The sequence below is a fragment of the Melanotaenia boesemani genome, chromosome 21 (assembly GCF_017639745.1).
Source record: "Melanotaenia boesemani isolate fMelBoe1 chromosome 21, fMelBoe1.pri, whole genome shotgun sequence".
NCBI classification, from domain to species: Eukaryota; Metazoa; Chordata; class Actinopteri; order Atheriniformes; family Melanotaeniidae; genus Melanotaenia; species Melanotaenia boesemani.
Genome location: NC_055702.1, coordinates 16,042,364 through 16,068,001, shown reverse-complemented (window position 1 = coordinate 16,068,001; position 25,638 = coordinate 16,042,364). Strand labels below are relative to the sequence as shown.

The 25,638-nt window shown below is 42.6% G+C and overlaps 1 protein-coding gene and 1 long non-coding RNA gene across 2 annotated transcripts in view; one reads left to right on the top strand and one right to left on the bottom strand.

Moving 5' to 3' along the window:
- Nucleotides 1-25,638, bottom strand: part of LOC121632831 (integrin alpha-M-like) — a 50,026-nt gene that overhangs the window by 16,576 nt on the left and 7,812 nt on the right. Inside the window, exons 2-3 of the mRNA XM_041974587.1 lie at nucleotides 4,516-4,618; nucleotides 4,193-4,290 (exon numbers count right to left, since the gene is read on the bottom strand). Of these exons, the coding sequence (XP_041830521.1) occupies nucleotides 4,193-4,290; nucleotides 4,516-4,618 (201 nt within the window). The remainder of the gene's footprint in view (nucleotides 1-4,192; nucleotides 4,291-4,515; nucleotides 4,619-25,638) is intronic.
- Nucleotides 14,941-19,932, top strand: LOC121632838. Its single transcript, XR_006008974.1, has 3 exons — nucleotides 14,941-14,952; nucleotides 15,659-15,661; nucleotides 19,657-19,932. It is a non-coding gene; the product is annotated as an uncharacterized LOC121632838 (long non-coding RNA).

The following is a 25,638-nucleotide window of genomic DNA, read 5'->3' as shown; positions in this document are numbered from 1 at the left end:
AAATGACCATACATTGAACAAGAATAAAGCTCCTTTGAATCTAATGTATCTTCAGGTCTCAGTTTTGGATGGACTTGTTTGGAGACCTGAGAGACTCTTGAGACTTCAGTGGAAGCCATGAACACCAATGCTTGCTAAGATTCTGCTTCACCAGTGTTCTGCAGAAAGACCTGGATCAATGCAAAGACCTCTGGAACAAACGCAGAATCCGGCCAAGCAGACTTGCACCATGTCCTGGGGGACTCCAAATGAACTTTATCTCTTACCTCACAGGTAATTGGCATCTTCACAAAATGGAATAACTTTTTGGATTATACAAAAATGCAAAGTGTTATTTTATAGCTTAAGCTAGAAGATATGTTGATCATTGTACACATGGGTAAAATATGGCTGTTTTATAAGCTGTCACTGCTATCATTAACTTATATAGTTCCATATTTTCAGCAAACAAATCTGACTTTTCAAACTGTTTGTAATAAATGCTAAAAATCCTTTAGCTTTATTCTCAACTCCAAATTGATTTTGCAGATACGGTTCAAGGGACTGTGGACTTGCTGTTGAGGAGAGGGAACTGGATGTGTTCCCTGAAGCTAGGCAAGCACATGGACTGTGTGGTGATCCAAACATTGAAGAATACCTACAACAGGCTGTACAGCAAAATGGACTACAGCAGCCACAAGACTGGTAATCAGCTTCAGAACTGTACTTAGCTCTGAAAGACATATCTGGGTTTTAGACCAAAACTTGAACCCATTTTAAGTCTTATTTGTTTCCTGTCCTTGTTGCCAAATTAACAAGAGATATTGATCATATTCATCACTACATACAGTGACAGGTATGTATAAAACATTAACACCGAACCTTTTGTACAATCTAAACTATTAGGAAAAACTTTACACTTGACATTCTAAATAAAATTTTGTAAACAGTGTCCAGCATTTGTGTTAACATTTGTTATTGTACACACAAGCTCAGAACCAAGAAATTGCTAAATGTGTAACAAAACTGTCAATTTGCTTATTACAAATGTGTTACAAAGGTAGCTTTGCAAAAGAAGTGTCAACAGCAGTTGAGCTGACACTTGTAGCCATAAACATTTAAAAACATCCAAATCCTGGAGCATTTTGTATTCCAAAGTCCATATTTTCCTTAAACACACTGTAGGATCCCAAGAGAGGAAGCTTCAATGTATTTGCACAGGTGTTTGCAACTGGAAACGGCAAATCGCTTAAAAACTGAATGCGTGGAGGTGGAGTCATGCCTGCTGGTGGAAGTGCTGCCAGGCCTGTGGCAAACATCAAATCTTCCAGGGACACAGCCGTCACTTTCTCTGAAAAAAGGTGGTCAAAATTATAGTGCATTTTTTTTTACTCTTATTAATGAAAATTCATTTCCTTATATCTGCTTTCTTTTCAACAAAACTAAAACCTACAATTTATGAACACATTTTAATAAGAAAACAAAAACAAAAACCTGTATATACAAACCTTCAGAATCAAGGAGATAATCTGCCCAGAAGCCAAGTGTTTTGCCCTCCTTCTCCCGACTGTTGCTTCCTTCTGGTCTGAGATCTGGTTTGAACATGTTCTCCTTATCTGAAGCAGTCAGGGCTTTGGCAGAGAAGCATAAAACTGGGACCAGAACACTAGAATGCTGCTGCAGTCCAGCAAAAAACTGAAGACTCGCCAGTCCATCTTTGAATCTGTTAAGGATAGATACATTAAGGATTTGCATTTCTTTTAATTTTGATTAAACCAGAAGGGGACAAAACATGAAGGTATCATCTGAAAGAAAAAAAGCTAGCAAACTTTGTCTGATTAGGTAATAAGTTGTTATTGCTCATAATATCGCAGGGATGGTGCTCGATCAGCATTTTATTAAATACATAAGGGTTTCACAATGTCAGGAATGGACAGGTATGAATAAATTTGAGAGCTGTGTGTGAGTCTCTCTCTCTCTATATATATATCTTATTATCGTATAATTGCTGATTGTGTTCGTGTGTCGGATGGTTTGGTCATGCAGCTATGTTTGGACATGTGACAGCGATGCAGCGCTACATTGTGGGATGTAACTGAAGCAAGAAGCAATTTCAGCTGTGTGGTAATTTGTCAGGGTGTAAAAAGAAGGTACTCAAAAAGCAGTATGCAATATCTGCAAAGTCGAAGTAATGCGAGGAGGGTTCAACTCATATAGCACTACAAATTTGATATGTCATCTGAAAAACTGCCATCCAGAACTTCACAAACAATGGTGGGAAGCTAACACCCCTAATGTTTGCCTTATTTTCACTTTGTACAGAATTTGATAATCTTAAACCTTTTAAAACAAAATACATATATTGACATCGGTAAATATCGGTTATCGGCCATAACAACAATATTAATATCGGATATTGGTATCGGCCAAAATTTTCATATTGGTGCATCCCTAATATATATATATATATATATATATATATATATATATGAACACACACATACATGCATGCCCACAGCAGCAAGAAAAAAATAAATAAAATAAATATATTTCTCGTCCTTTGGAATTTTGCATGGTTAGTTCCCTTCACTTTACCCAGCAGTGGTGAAGCAGACACGAAAGTCTGCTGGAACTAGAAGGGCTGTGTTGTGTTTATTGCTAAAGCTGGGAGCAAAACATAGCTAAACAAGTGGTTTCTCACAGCTAGCTTAGCTTTCTCTGCTCAGATGTTCCCACCGCTCTCCCCTCCCCTATGCGTCTCTCTCCTTTTCCAGCTCGACCTGTTCTTTTAACGTAGTGCTGTAAACAGCACCTTGTCTCTGTAATTTGATACATAACTCTTGCAATCTGTTTATTAATTTAAAAAAAAAATCATTTTAATCTGGAGGGCAAAATGTTTTTGGCGGTAGCCAGTTGTTGACCACCATGCTAACATCTAGACAACCACTAATGCGAGAGAGTTACTAAATACATAAGCAAAAAAATAATTTCTCCATGCTTATTAACTTACCAGAAGGATGTGGAGTGTCTCTGATACTAGATATTTCTTGACGCCTCTTGCCACAGCCGCTGCAAAAGTTTGGTGATTCCTCAACCAGTTTTTTTCCACAGTTTGTGCAATACATTATGCAGTCTTCATAGTCATCCCTCTTCCCCAAACCACGAACGAGCGAAAAGCAGAATAACTTCCGGTTCGTCGTCCAATCAGCGATGTCTCATGTTGTGCACTGGTACCAACCTTTTCCGGTTGTTTTTTAATTTGTTGTTGTGTTTTTTAATTTGTCGTTGTGTTTTTTAATTTGTTGTTGTGTTTTGCACTTCTCAGCCACCGTAAAAAGTGACAATGGACACCTATAAAAAAAGTTCCGGCCAAATAGACTTGTTGTAAATTATTGCGCTGATTAAACGGTAGTTGGCAACTATGCCAAAAGAAACTCAGATGCAGGGCTGCAGACGAGCATGTCTGTGACGGCGCATTGTTGTAAAAGCAGCTTGCAGGCTTATTGGGTTCCGTCAGTCAGGAGAGACTATGGGAGAGGGGGTTGTTGCGAAAATGATGGTCTGGTCCAGAACAAGGTCCGGACCACTGTGATGAGTGGTTCCTGCCACTAGGAGACATTTAAATCAGTGATAGCTACATACTATGCATTTTAGATACCAATGTAAGAAAAGCTAATTTTATTATTATTTTTCTTTTTTTTTTTTACATTTTTTATGGAAGAACAAAATTCATCATAAATAAAAAAGGTTTTTTCATCCCTATTGTTTAAAATTACCTGCCGTGGACATTTAAATAAGTGTTTATTCCTACAATTTTGTTGAGAGACCTGAAAGAATGTACACCGAAGTGAGGGCATTATCCATCATCTCATCATTAAGGTTTTGTCCCGGGGGCGGCATGGCTCAGTGGTTAGAGTGGTCGTGCTGTAGCCCGAGGGTTGCCGGTTCGATCCCATCCCATCGAGCTGATGTCGAGGTGTCCCTGAGCAAAACACCGAACCCCTAATTGCTCCTGATGGGTCGTGGCTAGCGCCTTGCATCGGTGTGTGTGAATGGGTGAATGTGATGTACAAGTAAAGCGCTTTGGATAAAAGCGCTATATAAGTACAGACCATTTACCTTTTACCAAGAACACAAAGACTCATTAATGGAAAAATGTGTTTAAAATTTCAGATTATTTTGTCAATACTTTTGGAAATTAATAGTTTCCTACCTGGAACTTGCAGACTTTGGCATCTCTCAGTGGTGCACCTAAATATCTGACCCCTTCGATGTCCTGAATACTGTTGAAGAGGGGCACTGACGAGCAAACTAATAAAACCAGACAAACATTAAATATTGGCAGGTTATTTACTTTTCTGTTAAGAAGCTTGAATTATGTATTAATTATGTGTTTGATTATTATTGTTTTTATTTTATTTTACTATTGCGAAGTGTGCATATGACTGAATTCTAAATTAGGAGTAAAAAGAATCACAAGTAGCAAACATGGCAGCTGTTAATCTATAACAGACTATAATGTATTCTCTGACTCACTCTGATCGTCTTTGCACCACCTGGTAGCCAAAACCTGCAGCAGGATTCTGCAGGGACTTCCAAGCCAGAGGGTCAATGTTGAAACAAAGTGCAGCTTTTAACACTGAGAAATGAAGAAGAAACATTTAAAATTATGATGTGATTCTCTTTCATTTTATTGATCAAATCCAATTTGTCATATTTAAAATGTTATAGATTTAAACATTTATGTTGGTTATGAGGGTTTATGTTGTTTTTTTTTTTTAATACCACTAGAGAGCACTAAAGGAAGAACTTGTCAAATTCAGAGCATAGCAGTTCAAAGCCTTTATAAGAAAAAAGTAAAACATACTGCAGGTGTAATTTTAAAGCCCTTTGTTTCCCCAGCAGAACCCATATTTTACTATTATCATATTTATTAAAGCAAACCTGAATAGCATTTTTTTTCTATTTCCTTTTATTTTTATTTATTTACTTATTTTATAATAGATAATTTAAAAAAAGTAAAATCAATAATAAATAAATTAAAATAAAAAAAAAATAAAAAGGAAAGTGATGGAAAATTCTTTTATTGATGATATTACGATAGATCTGTGAAGACACAGCTAGTCATTAAAGATTGTGACTCCAGTTCTAACACTGTCGGCTGGCCTGTGTTTAACTTGTCTTCTGGTTATGTTGTGGACTCCTGCGATCGCAATAATCGGCCATGTCTTTTCACTGATCTGAGTGTCTGTCGTTCATTGAGGAATTTTCCTAACAACTTGGTCCTTCGAGCCAGATCTCCCAACACCTCTCCAATGGAAGGAAAGCGCCTGCACCGTACATGGGGGAGGTCAGGGACCTCCTAACTGAAAAGAAACGCAGTCTGAATTGACTGTGTTAAAAGGGGTGAAGACGCACCGACCCTTGAAGAGTGTCAGGAATCAACTACCGAACCACGACTTCAGATACAGTGAGACGCTGAATTTGTGAATCTAAAGAAAAAAGAATTTGCGGAGGAATTCTTAACAAAATCCGTGTAGGGATTTAGGTGTGTCTGGGACACACATGATAGTCTGGGACTATTTTGGAGGTTCAGGGAACCTCATTTGAGTGTCTGGGATACATATAATAGTCAGGGACTATTTAAAGAGGGTTCAGGCAACCTCAGTAAGAGCTCTTGTCACCATGAAACAAGGTAGTTCTTTATAGTTGGAAGGAAATGTGAAGTTTATGTTTTGGTGAGATTTTGCAAGTGTGAAGTGGAAGAGAAAGTTTAAGCTTGATGAGAAAATGTCGTAGTTAAAATTCATGAAGATTTAAATCAATATGGTTTGAAAAATTGTTCTCAATGTTAAAACCTTTAGGGTTAAAAAAATTCTTGCAAAAGACCAGTGACCTTTACATCAGCTGGACATCAAGGAATGCTGGTTTCCTTTGTATTTTGAAGTGTTTGTGATCATACAGCAATGTTTTCCTTTTTGTTTCTAAAAAAAAAAGCCACCCTGAGGTTCTGCTTTTTTTTTTTTTTTTTTTTTTTTTAATGACACAGCCTTAGTTTTTATAACTTCAAACAAGAGTGACAGAAACATATAACTTTACCTTTTCAGAACACGTACATTTATTGTCTTAAATTTAATAGCTTAGTATGTTGGGGAAGGTGTCTAAGAATAAAAAGCAAGCAGTCTCTTGGAAACTGAACACTTGAAAATGTTTTTCTTGACACTTTACCTCTAATTATCATTTATAATGGATGTGGTTTTGCTTCTGGCAAGTCACAAAAATATGACTGATAGCTGCAAAACACAAACTTACCTGAAATGAAAAGTGTAGTTGAGATCATCCAATCCATTGTGTTTGTCTCATGGAAAACAGTCAAAGTCTAAGGTCAAAGAAATTTATCTGAAAATTCAAAAGCAATTACTTTCCCCTGCTGAAAGTGTCCAGTGGAAAAGGTTGAGTCAGACTGCAGAACTCACTAATATGCAGTCATACAGAGGAACTGTGATGTAAGAGGAGGTACAATAATGATACCAGGTTTTAATGTTCCTGAACAACTCCTTCAAGAACATATAAGTGTGTGTGTTTAAGTTTTTAGTTGATACTCTTCTTTTTAAGTGTTTGAGTGCTACCACTCATCTGTCCTCTTCACCCTTATTCAGTACATTCATCACACTTTATGTGACAGTATAAATTCTGCTAACAATAACAGCTTTGAAGACACATTTGCTTTTTTTTTTTAGCACAATCTAAAAGATGTTCGTTGTGGCCATACAAACAAAGCACAGGTACACTCACCCACCCGCCCGTACCCTTTTCTGTATGAACATGAATCCCCATCCCCATAATATATAACACATAATACATAATTAGATAAGTGAAAACCTAAACAAAATCAAGTAAAGTTCAGCTATAAGCTAAGCTAAAAAGAAAGGTCTTCAGCCTGTTTTTAAAAGATGACAACAGTCTCTGCAGCCCTGAGGTTCTCTGGCAGGCTGTTTCACAATCAAGGCTTGTAGAGGCCTCACCATAAGTCTTGGTTCTGACTTTGGGAACAACTAAGACCCCAATACCAGAGGATCTCGGGGTCTGCAAAGGCTCATAATCTTAAAGCAGGTCTGATAAATAAGAAAGGCCCAAGACCATTTAGACATTTATAAACATCTAAAAGAACCTTAAAATCAATCCTGAAACACACAGGGAGCCAATGCAGCGATTGTAAAACTAGTGTATTGTGTTCCCGCCCTCTGGTCCTGAGTTCTGGAGTAATTGTAGGTTAAAAATAGACTTTATGGGAAGACCAGAAAGCAGGACATTACAATAATCTATTCTACTAGAAATTAAAGCTTGCATCAGCACCTTGGTGCTTGCAAGAGAGAGGAAAAGCCAAACTGGTGATGTTTTCAAGCTGGTAAAATCCTGTCTGTGTGACATTTCTAATGTGTGTATAATCAGCTGTGAAAATCAATGATGTGCCTCCTGATGACATCCTCAAGAGGCAACATGTACAGATTAAAAAGAAGTGGGCCTAAATATTATCCATGGGGAACACAACACTGGATTTTATGGGTTTTTAGGACCACGTATCCAAACTTACATAAAACTGTCGATCTGTGATATAGGAGTAAAACTAATTAAGTACAGTACCTGAGAGGCCACCAGACTTCTGACCAGACCAGACGTCTGTTTCATAAAATCTGGTTATCTACTGTATTAAAGGCAGTGCTTGGATCCAGTAGAAAACCTTAGTAGCTCTTAGTGTACAAACCTACTGGACATACTCTGCATGCTGACACTCACTGAGTTGTCCAGTGGGTTTATACAAGAGCTACTATTTTATTATTATTTTTTTTTATGAGAGTGTGTATCTGGTACTTTGGTTGTTGTTATGATACATGTTTTTAATTATTTATTTTTATCTTTTGTTCATCAGCTTTGTTTTTCTGTGAAAGCTGTAGGAAATTCTGTGTTGTGCTTTTGTACAGGTCTAGCAGTTGGTTGTCTGGTGATAGTTTGGACTGAAGGATTGTTGCCTTCTATCTGTTGTGTTTTTGTCTCCTCTTTCTTCTTTCTGCTTTTGTTTTTGCTTCTTTTTAATGTCGTTATTGTTTTTCTGTTCCCGTCGGTCAGGTCCAGCAATTCCGTAATTCAAAGTAAATAAACAGGGCATAAATAAATAAATAAGTTTATCAACAGGAGCCTTATACCCATAAACCTCCGCTTGGCAAAGCACATTTTTTCGGCACAGCACAGCAGCCAGACCATCGTTCTGCTTGCTACGATGCTGGACAGGGCAAGTTAAAAAAAATAAATAAAAAACTTAAAATATTTGAAATAGTGACATATTTACATCTCAGTATGTTTTCATTGCCAAAGCTCTGCCCACTGGACACAGGAAGTTTTTTTTATCCCTAATTTACCTTTAAAAACTTTCACCCTTGAGCAAAACATGATTAATAATATAACTGACTTCACAGAGTTTCCTGATTCTAATGGCCTTTTGTCAGATATCAGTTCTCAGCCATGAAACAAGAAGTTCCTGTAACTCTGGTCTCTTTCAACTTAAGGAGCTGATATATTTCAGTTTGAGTCATGAGTACCCATCCAAAGTCAGACCACCATCTAGTGGCTTTGTGGACTAACCCTGATGTCAAAAGCATTTATATGAATACATGAATATGAACACAGTGTGTCAGAAATTAGGAGGTGAGGGCCTTCATCACTGCTCTTATAGTAATTACCCAGCCTGTTGCTTGAGTTTTCAGTTAAGCTTACCTTCTCTTGTGTTACTTCTGCTTTATTGTTTCCCAGTTGCCACACTTGCTTATTATTTAGTCATTCACCCCTTCTGTGTACACCCTGGTTCCCTTTTCTCCATGACTTGTCAATCCTGTGTGGGTTTGTTATTGTTTCTTACAAGCTTTTCTTTGTCAGTTGTTCTGAAGTCTGCAATTAGTTAATTAGTCCTGCCATTGTAGCACCTTAAATTTTATTTATTTGCCTCCTGCTTCATACAACAATTAGGGCCTACTTCCTCACCAACTCTCCACAATGGCAGATAACATTGTTAGTGTTGCTTATGGCTGTACTCAGCCCAGTCTGCCAAGAGTCTACTCTATAGAGTGTTCCATTATCAGTCCTAGATCAAAACACAAGATGTCATAAACCAGGCTTTGTCCAGTTCACCACCAGTTGAGTGAATCCTGAAGTAATCCTGACAGATGTGTTACAAGCTGCAAAGTTTTATCTGAACATAACATGAAGATCACTAGTTTAGATTCCCCATGACCCTTTTTATGTAGCTGTCATAATGACCCTGGTACTGCTTGATGTCAAAACTTTATTCTGTTGTAAATGTTGCTTTTATATCTGCAGATTAAAAACTACTGTATATCTCATTCCATATATTCCTTGGATACAGTATTTCCAACATGGGATATCCTGGTATAACCTGATAAAATATTGGTTCACATTATGTGCTGTGTTAAACTGACAGATGACTATTCTAATACTTGGGCTGTTTGGTTATACTAGTTTGTACACATATAATGTGCACAGCTGTCCTGGTGGAACTTAACATTTTATTTTATTTGCCAAGGCTAAATGTTGATGAGGGAACTTTTTGACTAAAACATTTTGTCAGTGTGTATATGTGGCTGTGCTATAAATGATGTGGTTGCAGCTTTTTACTTGCTTGCTGGTTATTGTGTTTGATGTCTCAGGTTTTGGTTCACAACTCCATTTGTTTTCGTGAATTTGTTTATCTTAATAACATGGCTTATTTTGCTGCATGAAATGTTTGGTGGCTCCTGCTGGACTAAACATACCTTCCCTACCCGCAAAACTTTGGGAAACCCTCTTAAAGTTGCACTATGGCACAGTGACATTTAGTATATAAATTTCCAAAGACATCATTGTTCAGCAGCATCCTGAAGTTGCTCAAAAAATTTTACTTTAAGGACAGGTCACATAACAGCTGAGTTTTGCTTTATATACCAATATGAATATTGGTGTTAGCTTTATAGGCATCTAAATAAATTGCTTAAAAAAAATGATATAAACATGTTTAGCTCAACATAACACCATATCATTAACATAGGACTCCTATTGTCACTGTAGTATTCAGCCTGTTGATGAGGGTAGGGGAGAGGGCTTATAGTTTGGTGTGAAAGTTGGACAACATAGAATAATGAACTCTAGTGATTATTTTTACGCATGGACCTCACAGAGACTAAAGACAGTTAACATATCTTTATTGGATAGGCAATAAACAGGAATCGTCTTACTTCACAGGAGAGGAGATGGGTCCATGAAGGTAACAGCATCAAGGTCCGACAGGGAGTGAGTGTGGTGCTGGGAAATATAAGGGCTAGTGAGTCCATAGGAGACAGGTGTGACAGGTTGACTTGATTGGAGTGTGAGGATCAGGGACAGGTGTGGAGGATCAGGGAACTGCAGGTGGAGGAGTGGCATGACAGGCTGTATGTGGCATGACAGGATGTAACAGTAATCCCCCCCCCTCCTCCAGGGGCCGGATTCCAGACGGCCCGGGAGGACGGCCAGAAGACTGAGACTACAGGATCTGGATCTTGGGCGTCCTGGAGGACGGGAAAACCCGGTCCGGACTTCCGGAGGTCGGGCAAACCAGGACTGGATCTCGTGAGGACGACTAGGATGACGAGCAGACCAGAACTGGATCTCGGGAGGACAAGCAGACCATGACCAGATCCTGAGAGGACGACCCGGAGGGTGATTAGACCAGAGCCGGATCTTGGGAAGACAACCCTGAAGACGAGCAGACCAAGATCGGATCTTGGTAAGATGACCCGGAGGGCGAGCAGACCAAGACCGGATCTTGGGAGGGCGAGCAGACTTGGGCCGGGTCTCTGGAGGACGACCCGGTGGGCAAGCAGGTCGGGACCCTGATCTGACCTCTGGAGGGCGACCCGGAGGACGAGCAGACCTGGGCCAGGTCATGGAAAGAGGACCCGGAGGACGAGCAGACCTGGGCCGGGTCATGGAAGGAGGACCCGGAGGACGAGCAGACCTGGGCCGGGTCATGGAAGGAGGACCCGGAGGACGAGCAGACCTGGGTTGGGTCATGGAAGGAGGACCCGGAGGACGGGCAGACCAGGGCCGGATCATGGAAGGAGGACCCGGAGGATGGGCAGACTTGGACCAGATCTCTGGCGGATGGCCAGAGGGCTACACAGAGAGGTGCTGGATCTCCTGCAGGCGCGCTGACAGGATCTCTGGCGGTTGAGCTGGGAGGCGAGCAGGCTGGATCTCCGGTGGCTGAGCAGGCTGGATCTCTGGTGGCTGAGCAGGCTGGATCTTCACCTCAGGCGGATGGCCGGAGGGCTGTGCAGGCTGTAGCTCAGGCGGACGACCTGAGGGATGCGCGGGCTGGAGCTCAGGCGGACGGCCTGAGAGATGCGCGGGCTGGAGCTGGAGCTCAGGCGGACGGCCTGAGGGATGCGCGGGCTGGAGCTGGAGCTCAGGGGGACGGCCTGAGGGATGCGCGGGCTGGAGCTGGAGCTCAGGGGGACGGCCTGAGGGATGCGTGGGCTGGAGCTGGAGCTCAGGGGGACGGCCTGAGGGATGCGTGGGCTGGAGCTGGAGCTCAGGGGGATGGCCTGAGGGATGCGCGGGCTGGAGCTGGAGCTGGAGCTCAGGCGGAGGGTCTGAGGGATGCACGGACTGGAGCTCAGGCGGACAGCCAGAGTGGAGCTGGACCACTGGCAAGCTCGCAGAGTGGAGCTGGAACTCAGGGATGCAAGCTGATTGCAGCACTGATTGGAACTCTGGAGAACAGACAGATGGTAATATAATGTTCTGCGGACGACCAGGCGGTCGCTGTGTTTGGTCTAGAGTTTCTGAGAGGAGTGCTGCATAGATCAGCTGGAGCTCAGGGAGCTGCACTGGCTGGAGCTCCGGGAGGCGCACTGGTTGGAGCTGCTGAAGTACAAGGAGGCGCACTGACTGGAGTTGGAGCACAGGAAGGCTCGCGGACTGGAACTCTGGAAGACAGAGACATGTTAATAATAATTTTGGCGGGCGACCGGGAGGTCGCACAGACAGGAGCTGAGTCTCTGGCGGGCGACCGAATATAAGGGGTATGTTTGGGCGTAACAAAAAAAAGAACGTTGAGGACAGATGGTTAATTAAAATAAGCAAATTTTATTAAAACCTGTGAACGGCGAGTGAAACCTGTAACAGAAAGGCAAAGTGTGCTGGGGTTAGCGGACCTGCAGAAACAAACAAACAAAACCCTATACCAAACACACACCGAGTGCAAACGAAACACAACCGCCACTCGGTGGTGAAACTAAAACCAAACAAAAAAGCAGCAGGCCCATAAACTAAAGTGACAGTCGTCACAACACAATAAAACACTAACCTAGCCCAACACTGAAAACAATCACACAGTAAACTTAACTCAACACTTAATGCACCCGTTGTGGAAAAGTTGGTGGTCGCGACAATCACACACCCGGTGCACAACATGAGGGGGAGAGCGGCCGGAGCCATTATGGCTTCTCCCCCTCCAGACCTGCCTCGGCTGCAGCCTTTTCAGCCTGAGCTTCCCCGTAGGCTGCAGCCTGACTGGTCCAGAGGGGTGCCAGTCACACAGGGGCGGGGACAAAAGCGCTGGCCTTAGCCTCTCCGGGCAGCGCTCTGCCGCCCCTAATCAAACACAAACAGCCACAGCTGTCTGCAAACAGCAGGGGCTGTAACACACAGACAGGAGCTGAGTCTCTGGCGGGCGACCGGGAGGTCGCACAGACAGGAGAGGGAAACAGGAAGGACCCAGAGGCTGAAGAGGAGCGTCCCGCTTGGAGACCCCCACGGAGACTGAAACCACTGGTCGGAGAAGAGCGCCGAGACCGTCGACCTCCTCGGAGACAGGAACTGACAGGCTGGAAAGACCCAGGGGCTGGAGAGGAGCGTCTTGCTCTGAGACCCCCTCGGAGACTGGAGCCACTGGCTGGAGAGGAGCGTCAAGACCAACGACCTCCTTGGAGACGGGAACCAACAGAGGTTGCGTGGACCTTGGAGCTGACCTCGGACATTTAAGCGCCGGGCAGGACCATTGCGCTTGCGTCGGAGGCAGAACTGGAGCAGCCCGTGGAGCAGGCGTTGGAGGCCGAGCCAGGGCAGGCCGTGGCATTCGCGTCGGACGTGGGAGAGCCAGTGAAGACTGGGGAGCAGGCACAGGAGACTGCAGGACTGATGCTGACCGTGGCTGTGGTGTCGGACGCTGTAGAGCCGGGACTGACCGTTGCGGTGGAGTCGGACACTATAGAGCAGGGCAGGACGGGAAAGCAGGCGTAGAAGGCTGCAGGAATGGTGCTGACCGTGGCTGTGGTGTCGGACACTATAGAGCCGGGACTGACCGTTGCTGTAGCGTCGGACGTTGTAAAGCCGGGCAGGACTAGGAAGCAGGCATAGGGAACATGAGCCTGGGAGCTGGAGGCGACACTGGGGACGTGAGCCTGGGAGCTGGAGGAGACGCAGAAGACACTGGCGTGGAAACCGAGGAAGACACTGGAGACATTGGCGTGGAAGCCGGGGAAGACGCTGGACACACTAGCGTGGAAGCCGGAGGAGACGCTGGAGGCTTCTTGGAGTGTGGAGCCCGGGACTGAATTTCATTAGTGGCCACAATGGATACCACCCATGCCTCTGACATCAGGTCAGCCAAAAAGGGAGAAGAGAGAAGGTTAGGCCTAATATCCAGCTGTGACATCAGGTCTACTGCCACTCTCAACCTGTCCTCGGGCCCAGGGTACACAGCCAGAGTGTCAATATATCTTTTGGCTGCTCTGTGTACGACCTGAAAGTCCTCAGCTGACAGGAGAGCAACCGGGTCCAGCTCTGGCTCTGGTTCCTCCAAACGTTTTCAGGTTGTGCCGCTCATTCTGTTCAGGTTGGACCTTCTGTTACTCGTGGACCTCACAGAGACTAAAGACAGTTAACATATCTTTATTGGATAGGGAATAATCGTCTGACATCACAGGAGAGGAGATGGGTCCATGAGGGTAAGAGCGTCAAGGTCCGACAGGGAGTGAGTGTGGTGCTGGGAAATATAAGGGCTAGTGAGTCCATAGGAACAGGTGTGACAGGTTGACTTGATTGGAGTGTGAGGATCAGGGACAGGTGTGGAGGATCAGGGAACTGCAGGTGGAGGAGTGGCATGACAGGCTGTATGTGGCATGACAGGATGGAACAATTACTTAAGCTATATGTGTGTTTGCAAGTGTGAACTTGTGTGAGTGTGAGCATATGTGTACAGTATATGAGTTGGGGCGGCCTGAGGGAGTTTATGCCCGACTTTAGTCCCAGTCTGGCCCAGTGAGAGATTTCACAAACACACAGGCTGGTTTCTTAAAGTGGTGGCATAGATATTTCATTTATAGAGATTTCCTGAAATAGAAAGATGGGCTGGTTTTGGAGTCAGCTGTAGTCAACAGGTTAATGGTACAAATGGAAAATCCTGGATGTGGGGAATGGGTGGTTTCTTTGAGAGGAAGAATAATAAGATTTTTATTCTCCTGTGGGTGCACCTCCATCAGCTGCTGTCTCTGTGGCTCCATTTCCATCTTCATTAATCATCTCATTGTATTTGCTCTTAAAAAACCCAGCCTATGAGTAAAAAGGAGAAAAAATAAAAATATAAGTCTTAGTTCATAAATTTGGGTAAATAAAGAATGGATTTTAAAATTCAAAGATATATAGATATATCAATCATCACTGACAATATATACAAATTCCTTTATTTGGAAATCAATATAATTAACAACAAGAAAAAAAAAAACGCCTCACCTTATACAGACCAGCAGTGAGTAAAGCTAGAAAAGCCAACCCTCCCAGAGAACCTCCTACAATCTCTTTGGTGAAATCTGGTACAGGATACACTTCTACCTCTGTCTCAATCTGGGAGGTGAGGAGGCAGAGTTTTTATTAATTCAAGCTGTTTAGTTAAATAATATAAATCTTAAAAAAGAGAAATGTTTAATCACTTTGTGCACAGGTGGGTTGTTATTAGTCGCTGTTGGGTAGAAGATGTACTGGTCTCTGTCGTACTCCAGACTGGCCGTGCTGGTTAAGAGGAATTTGGCAGACGGAAGTCCAATCTGAGACAAGACAAGTGGAAGAATAATTTAATCAGATTTTTATTCTTGTTAAATTTCATAAGAGCTGGCTACTGGTTCTGTAATCAGGACCAGTTGCACTTACCACATCCAGTTCATATTTACCTGCTCTATCCATGCTGAACTAAGGCTGGCAGAGATTGTATACGTCTTACTCTCCTTTCTTCCCATGAACCTGCTGCACCTAAACACTCTGCACTTGGCTACAGAGCAGTCCTGTGGTGGACACATGCATAGAAAGCTGCAGTGAAGTGGACAGTAATGTGCATTTATTAACATATACATTTAAACAGGCACATTATAAAAACATACTTACCACTAATTTCTTTTCCTTTATCTGAGCAACAATATCAGTGACAACAGGTTCTTCATATTTGTCTCGTTGACAGTCTGCAATCTGAGAACAAAGTTGATTTATGTCACTTTACTGGAACTGCTCCTCATTTTACCACATACTGCCATGTCTAAGATACATTTAAGGCTTTTTTAAGGTTAGTAATTAAAGGTTTCTCTATATTTACCTGCAGACTGTTCAAATCCACCCAAATATCTTTGTTACCGAGCTTTACAGGAACCCTGATCACCACAGTGAAATTAAATGCTCTGATGCTATTTGTAACCTGAGAAGGTGAGAAAGAAAAGTTTCAGAATGTAATAAAGCATCAGGTCTGAAACATAGCAGTAAACTAGAAGATAGTACTGATACTACTGGAAGAAGTAATCTTTCACCTTGATTGATTGTTGGACTGGTTTCTGCAAATTATTTGTTCCAAAAGTGAAATTGCAGTAGTTGAAGGAGCTAAAGAGACATTGTAAACATTAGATACTGGAGCAAAAAAATAGCATCACTTTTAGATTTATTTTGATTTAACTATGAAACACAGACCTTTCAGCTGAAACAAAGATGCTGTATTTCACATCGATCTCTTTCCTCTTGTAGAGTTCACTTGAAGGGGAGTGCTCCTGATTCCCACTGAAAGATAAAGATGGAAATGTTTATAGAAAATATTCATATTCCAAGTTGCTGCACCGTCAGCTGAAGAACTGTACCTGGTGGCGTTTGCAGTGACAAAGATCTTCCTGTCAAGTTGACTATTGGCTCCAATCCCATAGGAGACAATGAAGACAGCCTGGAAATGAAAGAAACCAGAGATCAGACGCCTCCTCTTCTGACTCAACAGTCTGCAGCAGTGCAACAAACCAACCTTGGAGCTGCTTTTGAAAACTGGTTTGTCAATAGTGCAGTCTGTCTTTCCTCGAGTTCCTCCATCTTCACTGTCCAAAGAGCTGCACTGAATTCTTCCCTGTATTAAAAGACAAAGCACTGATGTGACTTGGAGAGCAGCTGATCAGAGAGGAAACAGACTTGATCCTGATGTCTGACCTGCAGAGCTGAAAACTTCCTGTAAGAGAGCCCAGCTGGGTATGTGAGAATAATAAGACTGTTGTATGAGTTTTCCTCCCTGTTCTCCACAGAGACCGTCACATCCAAAAGCCCATCAATGCCAACCGCAATCACTGAGGACCTGAGAGTTTATGAAGATGAACAAGAATGAAAGAGAAAATCAAAACTGTTGTCAATGCAGCATTGTTTCCACATGAATGCTGACAATGGTAATGCTATCATGCTGGTTAGAACTAGGTAGGGATGGGAATTGAGAACCGGTTCCCAGTTTGAGAATCGTAATTGTGCCCCTCTGAGCTAATTTACTCCTCTATCAGTACCAACATTTGGTGGTCAGCAACAATGTCGTGTTGACAGTAGGGCTGCAGCTGATCACTATTCTGATGGTTGATTAGTCACCGACTATTAAAACAGCTAGTCGACCATTCGGATTATGTATCTCATGATTATTATAAATGGCTCTTATTTGACTTTCAGCTTTGAAATCTTTCATGAGGTTATGTAAGTCTGACCTGCGTCCTCTTTAAGTGTTTGAGCATTGCAGAAATACTTCCGTGGTATGCAAGGTCCACTTTACAAATCTCACATGTATTTAATTTATTTTATAAGTTTAACGTGAAGTTATCCCAGACTTTTGACGTACTCTGTCGCCGTTTTGCTCCCTAGTCCGCTGCCATATTTTTCCCCTGGCAGACTTCATGTGCAACTCTCAGCAGAGATAAAAAAAAAAAAGAAGACGATGTCTCACTCTTCAGTTTTGTTTGTTTTTTTCCCCCTCTTTGCGCATGTGCTTTGTGCATCTCTCAGCAGAGATAGGATTAAAAGACCATGTCTCACTCTGTAGTTTTTTTTTTTTTTTTTTTGCCGACAATAGGCGACGGCTAAATTCGTTGTCGACTATTTTTGTCGACGTCGACTAATCGTTGCAGTCCTTTTTGACAGCTTTACCCGACATCTAAACAACATTGATGTTTGGTTGATATGTAAAAAAGATGTTTTTTTCTTAACAAAACAGAATATGTTTATGAGGATGTCCACAGGTTAAAAAGACCATCCACCTATTGCCTATACCTTTAAATTCCAATATAGGGTCACTGGGGGCAGAGCCTATCCCAGCAGCTACTAGGTGAGACACGGCAGGATGCACTGCTCACCGGTCCACCTTGGGTCCTATACAGACATGCACACTCCTTTCCTAGGACCACCACTTAACCCAGAGAGGACCCATCCATGCGTGTCCTCTTTACACATGGGTAGAGCATCGTGAGGCAACACTAACCACATCCTCTTTAGATTATTTCAATAACTCTGTGATCAGAAATTAAAACTTAATGTTAAATTTCAATAAAGGTCTTCAATGAGTTTCCAGATAAACTGGTGTGCAGACAAGGTGTTTCTAAATCAAGGTAAGTAGGACCTTGTTTTGGTTCGATTGCTCTCATAGCTTGGAGACGTTTATTATTAAGGATGGTATTTTACATAATTTTTGAAGTCGACTAGTCAGGCCAATCAAAATCAATTGGCTAATTAGTTGTTACAACATCAACAATGAAATGAAAAATATTTTATCTGCTTAAAGAAATTGTACAAACAAGCATTAAAATGTAATAACATGGATTACTGAACTATGCCTATACAAAACATTGCATTTGAGTAAATTAGAACAGATTTAGATACCATTATTACTAAAACACTAAAAGCATGCCCAACTGTTTATTTATGTTTCCAAGTTTTACTTTTTTACCTGGTGAAGTTGAAGTCCACTTTCAGATTATCAACACATTTCTCATCAGCACCACAGTTGATCTGAAACCTTAACTGTGAAAACAAGATGTTAAAAACATTAGATCAGAGGGTAATAAGAAACGAACACTGTTCAGGATTTATGATGAATCCTGGAGAAGTCGGAGCCATGTGAAGCTCTTCAACTGCTTTCATGTCAACATATCAGTCATGCAGAAAATGTAGTGACAAAAAGAAAGTTGTTAATGGAAATGTAATGTTAATGAAGTGTGTTTAAAGGTTACTCACTGGATGAAAGGTTGTTGTTTGAACCTGCTGGGCGAGACTTGGTTTAAGATTTGTGTCAGAAGGTAAACCATCGAAGGTGAATCTGAGCTCGTTTATAAGTGGATTGTGAATATCTTCTGGACAAGCCTGCAACAAGAGAAGGGAAACATTATGACGAAGCAAGATAAGACTTAAAGCAAAATATATTTTTTAAAATATTAAATCTGTTTTCTTTAGATCAGTTATTCTGAACTCATTAGGCTCTACCTCAATGAAAAAATTCACACTGCTGCACTGTCGACGTTTTAAGTCCAGAACAAGTGATCCAGTTTCCTCTCGTAGTTTCTCTCTGATGTAAGCTCGGTTATTTGGGGTCTTCCTGGTAGCATCCAGCGTAAAAGTGTAATTAATCTGTGCTTGAGCTGAAACATACAAGAATTTCTTTCATTGTTAGCTTTATAGCATAAATGTCTAAGTCATATTTTGGCTAAATTACAATATCTGTCTAACTTTCCTCTCCTAATACTGTTGATTGACTTTCCATCATTACCAATAAAACCTTAAAATCTGACTTAGGCAGTTATGCTATGAGGCTAATGTTATATAGAAATGCACACAAATACAAGAATGTCAGTGGAAATAAAAATGAGAAGAAGGATGAACCTGTGTTCACTTCAGAGTGTCTGCTCATAGTAAAGCAGATTTCAGCTTTGTTCTTCAGGAGATTTGAGCAGTCCACAGTTTGAGTTGGGATTTCATTTGGGTTGAAGGTGACAGTTGCTTCCACCATCACTATAGGCCTTGATCTAGAAAGAACATCATTAAGAGACATGTCAACATCTTGTGGCTTTGTGATCAATAATTAATTACAATAAAAACTGACAACTAGAGTGTCTATAAAAGATGAAAATTTATTTTTTAATCCTAAAGGTAAACTGCTAAACTTTTCTTTTCATTTCAGAAAATTTCAAAATATATAATAAGATTGTAAAGGAAAAACTAAAATTACCATAAATTATAAAAAGGCACTCACACACTAGAAATTTGCGTGGAGACCTGTTGCCTTAAACCACTTTAGTTTTTCCAAATGCTGAAACTCAACATGTCAAGTTATATCAACTTAGGCATCCATTAGGCTTTACTTTAACCCATTAGTTCACCTAACTTTAAGTTGCATAACCCCGGTTCTCTGAGTAGCATGAGTGAGTGTCTCACTATGGGAACACTCTGGGTGTGACCTCATCAGAAGCTCCTATTGCACTACTCCAGCGAGGATTAGCTGGAGCATGACTGTCAGTGCCAGGAATTGTGGAGACCCTTTCCATATAAAAATCAAGTGCAAGCACCACTTGACAAGCAGGTCATTTAAAAAACACTCACCTCTTCCTCTCAACGAAAGAACAAGGAGGGTGGCCTGGTGAGACACTAACTCATGCTACTCAGAGAACCAGGATTACGCAAGTAACCTAAAGCTCTCTTTCATAGCATTCGTTTCGTATCTCACTATAGGAAAAATACTGACTCCCGGATTGCATGAGCAGAAAGCTATGGATAACATACTGTTGAATTTATAGAACCTATCACCCACAGCCTTGTGTGGCTGGAGCCAGACTGAGCACCAAATGGGCCAGTGGTGGCACAGTGACGTCAAGCTTGTAAAAGCAAGTAAAAGTGTTGGGGGAGGCCCAGCTAGCTGTGGCACAAATTTCCTGAATGTATACTTCCGTGAACAAGGCCCAGGAGGTAGTGAGGCCCCTGGCAGAGTGGGCACGCAGGCCCTCTGGGGGCTGCAGTCCCTTGGAGCTGCCAAAGAGACCACGCCCACAATCTAGGAATGCATACAGAAGAACACATGGCCACTGGTGGGCAAGGGCATCCACTCCCAGGAGAGCACTTTATTCGTGCAGAGAGAAGAACAGGGGGCACTGAGTGTTCTCTCGCTTTCCAAAAAGGTCCACCAACGGTTGACCAAAATGCTGCCAAACCTGTTTGGCCACATCTGGGTGGAGCATCCACTCTGCGTACAGAGGACTCCCCCTGGAAAGCAGGTCTGCTCCCTGGTTCAGAGCCCCTGGCACATGAGTGGTCCTCAAGGACAGAAAATTCCTGCTGGCCCAAATTATCAGTTTGTGGGCCAGCAAATGCAGGTGAAGAGATCTCAAACCCCCCTGCCTGTTGATATAAGCCACCACAGTGGTATTGTCTGTCTTCATTAACACATGATGCCCCCTCATGAAAGAGAGAAAATGCTCCAGTGTTAAGAGGACAGCCAACAGTCCCAGGTAATTTTATATGGGCGGAGCGCATGTGAGGGCTCCATGTCCCATTCACAGTTCTTCCCTCCAAGATGCCCCTGAACTGAGTTTAGAGACAGACCTATAAAGGAAATGATCTGAGCTGGGAGAAAAACACTCTTCTCCATGTTTATCGTGAAGCCCAGATCCACCATATGGTCTGATAACCGCTTTGTGTGATCTGCCGCCTCCTGGCGAGAGGATGCTGCTAACAGAAGTACAAGGTACTCGTAGCATCTCCCCAGAAATGCAAACCTGAGGTACTTCCTGTGCGGAGGATATATGGGGATGTGAAAATATGCATCCTTCAGATCGAATGAAGTGAACCAATCACCTGGGCAAAGGAAATGCATCAGAGCAGCTTTTGTTAGCATCCTGAATTTGTACTTCCTGAGCTGCTTGTTTAAAACCCGCAGGTCCAAAACTGCAGGCATCCCGTGATCGCCTTTCTTTAGCATGAGGAAATATCTTGAGTAAAAGCCACTCTGACTCTGTACGTGGGGAATCAGTCTGTGTCAGCTGTTGTTGCTGTTGTTTTTTTGTGTAAGTAATGTTAATGAATAAGCTTTATTTGGCTTTTTAAAGTCGCTATATTCACATGTGCTAACTTCACTTGTAAACTACAGGCAAAGAGGGAGGGAAAAAGAAATGGGTTCATCTGTTTGTATTTGATCAATGTTTACTTTGTTTAATCATCTTTATATCAAAACGTCACAGAGTGAATGATTTTAAAGATACAGGTAAATACCAAGAGTGCTCTGTGAGATCTGATGGGATGGTTAACTGGTTGAATTAAGTAGTTAAGGTTGTGAAATGTAATGGAAGCATCCAATGTTAACTAGTTTTTTTTAATAACACCAAACATGTGATTGCAGGTAAACCAGCTTAAGAAATGATGGGGGCTGGCTCAAACTGGGCACCATCCATGCTTCTGGGACACACATCAGTTACACCCACAAACACTGCACGCTCTGCAAGACGACGTAGAAGAGATCAGCTGAGGAAAGAGACACTGCAAGCAGCGGAGATGGAGTCCACCAGGATGCAGACACTGGAGAGCTACAGACCATGAAGAGGACACCTGATGCTGGAGAGGAAAGCGGTCAGCTACAGACCAGAGAGGAGACACATAAAGCTGGAGAAGATGGTGATCAGCTGATCACAGAGGATGAGACACATGATGACGATGATGTGTTTGTACAGTCAGACAGTTGGAAGTTTCTTTTATATTTGTGCAGCAAACAATATAACATACAATTGTGCTAACCACAATGCAAAATATGTGCAAATTAGTCAACAAGAGGAACAATGAGAGCAGATCCAGGAGTCTTCTTTAGCTGTTGCATGATGTAGACTTCCATGATGACCCAGAGCTTCAGTGGAAAGTCAGTCAGGTGCTGGGAGAGCAGGACCTGTAGACACACACTGGCAGACAGACAACAACCGTTTACACCAGTGTTGCTCTATTTAGCTTAATTTATAATGTTTTAATTATGTTATTACAGTTTCTGGTTTACAGGCTGATGCCAGACTGACATATTAGCTTGAGTAATTAAGTTGTATGAAAATGTGGTAGGATTATTAAGTCATTCAAAAACAAATTCTGACTTATGTAATATAAATATGAAGCTGTTTCTTTTACAACATTGTAATGCACATGAATCATTTATGATCAGAGTTTAAATAAGTAAAGTAACCCCTAACCACCAGTCATAACTTCACTAACAGCAGGTGAGCTTACCTTTGCAGTAAGATTGTGTTGTGCAGTCCTGCTGTGGAAATGTGAACAGATCCTGCACCCAGCATTTCCTGAAATGTCCGTGAGCTTCCATTTGTCGTTTCTGAACTGTTCATACATGTAAGCACTGATACCATAAACGAGGTAGTTTATGTCCAGCAATGAGGTTGGAGGTAGTAATGTAGCATTGAAGAGCCATTCCTTAGCTGTGAGGTCGTAAGGATCTATGTTATTGATTGTTGACAATTTGGCCAAATAAAGATCCCGGGCCTCCTTGAGAAGCTTGTCCCTGTACGGTATCCTCTCATCATTCTACTTTTTCTCCATACTGGCGACTGAGTAAACACTTTTAAAATGTGCTACTAACCAAATACTGCTCTTCCTGTTGCTTGTTTATATCCACGATGCAACCAGCATGACGCGGGAGACATATATACATAGACGCCTCATAGACTGATGCTGCATATTGGGGCTGACGATCATCATGTCCGCCATCTTGGATGGGTGTCTCTACTCCTCCAATGCATTTATTCCTAAGGAGCATGCCCAACTACAATAATCATAGCTCCACAAATTTTTACCCAATTTTCTCACGGTTTGCTTTGTTACAAACAGCAGAGATGTAGTTATGATACAGGTCACCATTACACATTAAAAATATCTGCTTTCATGCTGAAATCAGTTTTATTATGCTCTTTAACAAAGACATGGTAAGATACTAATAAAAGTATAAACCAATCAATCAAACTTTATTTATAAATGAATTGACTCTTTAATAAAAAAAATGTTTGATCATCTGAAATATTTTGTCACACGCTCACACACACACACACACACATACTCATGTATCTAAAACCCTTGAAAAAGAACTGTTTTCTACAGCTTCTTGTGTGTGCTGACACTCTGTAACTCCAGGGTATAATTTTGCAATGTTGTGTAGTCTTACTTTAAGAAATACAGAGACAACAAAGGACAAAAGCAGTTCTCAATTCCGAGCTGGGTTTCAGCAATGTGGGACCATCAGCCCACCATTGTGTTTCAGCTGAAGTAGTTGGTAGCCCTGGTCAAGGGATGAGGGTGCAGCAGCTGTGACGAGGCTTGCAGGGCACAGATTTTCTTTTAGTACATTTTGACAATAAACCCTAAAATGTAGACTAGAACTCTGTCCACAAGACCACCAAAGCTGACAGGCAGGTAACTGTGGTCAAATATGATGCTTGCAAATGGGGAGGGGAGCTCTTCCTGATCTGATCGGGACCCAGTCTCATCTTCTGTTGCCACATTGCCTGACCCACTTGTTGTGACACCACAATGGACCATCGGACAGCGAAAAATGCCCTGGAACTGCCCTGCAGTGGGATTGTTATTCCAGCCACCCAAATAATTAAATAAATAAATAAGAAAATAATAATAAATAAAAGCATTAACACACTTAGAGAGCTGTTTGGCGGGGGCAGTGAGAGTCATTAATCGTTTGAGGGTAAGTAAGGAAACTTATAATATAATAAAATATTTTATGTTATATTATATTATATTATATTATATTATATTATATTATATTATATTATATTATATTATAATCACTCCGCTTGTGATTGGATCATTCCCTGTATCCTCTGCTTATTGTGCCCAGAATCCATCTTGAGTCTGTGCAGCCTTTCCACTGCTCCACTCTGAGTGGCAGGGGGCTGACAGGCTGGTCTGCAATTTGTGGAGTCAGATCGCCATCTTGTGGCGCTATGCCTCCGGACAAGACGTTCTGTACTGGGCATGCGTGGGGACATTAATCCTCCGCCTTCAGACCTCTTCTGCCACTGGCCCTTTGTGGTAGGACCTCGTGAAGGTGGCTGAGCGGCGGGCTGAGTCTACGTCAGCTTGGGGATTTTGAAGATCGGGGCGGAGGAGCCGCTGCGTAATAGCCGCTGCGTAATAGCCGCTGCGTAATAGCCGCTGCGTAATAGCCGCTGCGTAATAGCCGCTGCGTAAAAGCTCACCCTTGGCGATGGTGAGGCGCTGTGGGGGGTGGGCACCTGCCTTGTGGAGGTGAAGGCAGTGACCGGTAATAACACACACTTCCTCCCACAGCACAGAATCGGGAGTGGATGTCATCTCCTCCTCCAGTTCTGCCTGACACGCCATGAGCAGGGATGAGGCATTGAGTGCGCGGACCGTCATTGCAGCTGCCTTATAGGATTTCTCTGTCAGGTTGGATTGAAAGTGATCCGAGCTGAGAGGTAGGGCGGACCACCCTGCCACCGGTTAAGGTGCGATGCCACTGCAGACTTGACTGGGGGCATCTGGCGAAGGCCGCACTTTTCCATTCCCTCGCAGTTGAGTACAGAGCTCCCACTCAATGGGTGTTTCTCCCTGTAGGGTTTGTTTCGCCAGGAGACGGAAAATTTCTACAATAGCTCTGGGAAAAACGATAAAAACTGCTTCCCCGTTCTCTTTGCTGTTGGCAGCTTCTTCCTGTCATAACAAGACTGGCTGGCCTCAGTTTGAACTTCGGGCCACTGGATGTTGAGCTTTACTGCGGCGCATTTGCACACGTCCTGCCGGTCTGATTCCTGAGCAGGTGAAGATGAGGTCCCCTCGCCGACGCTTTGGGCCTTTGCAGCCAGACCCGATTGTCCTAATGGCAGTGACAACCACGACTAACTTGGTGTGGCTAGGTGAGAGAAGCGTTGCAGCTTCCCCGTAGATAGCTGGCACAACGGGAGTGTCACTACTCTGGTTCCACCAACGCTCGCTTGGAGGGCTGGCGTTGGCTCTGGTTGAGTGTTGCCACTTGCCACTTAAGATACTACCAGGAGTAGGGCTAGTTGTGGTATTGCTACCATGAGTATGGCTACTTGAGATGGCTAACAGCAAAGTGTATTGCTACCCTTAGCAATTAGCGACTCACACCTCTGTTTTGCAACAGGTTAGTGAGAGGTCTCCGCCATTCCTGGCAGTGACAGACATGCTCCAGCTAATCCTGGCTGGAGTAGTGCAATAGGAGCTTCTGATGAGTTCATGCCCAGAGCATTCCCATAGTAGGACACGAAACGAATGCTATGA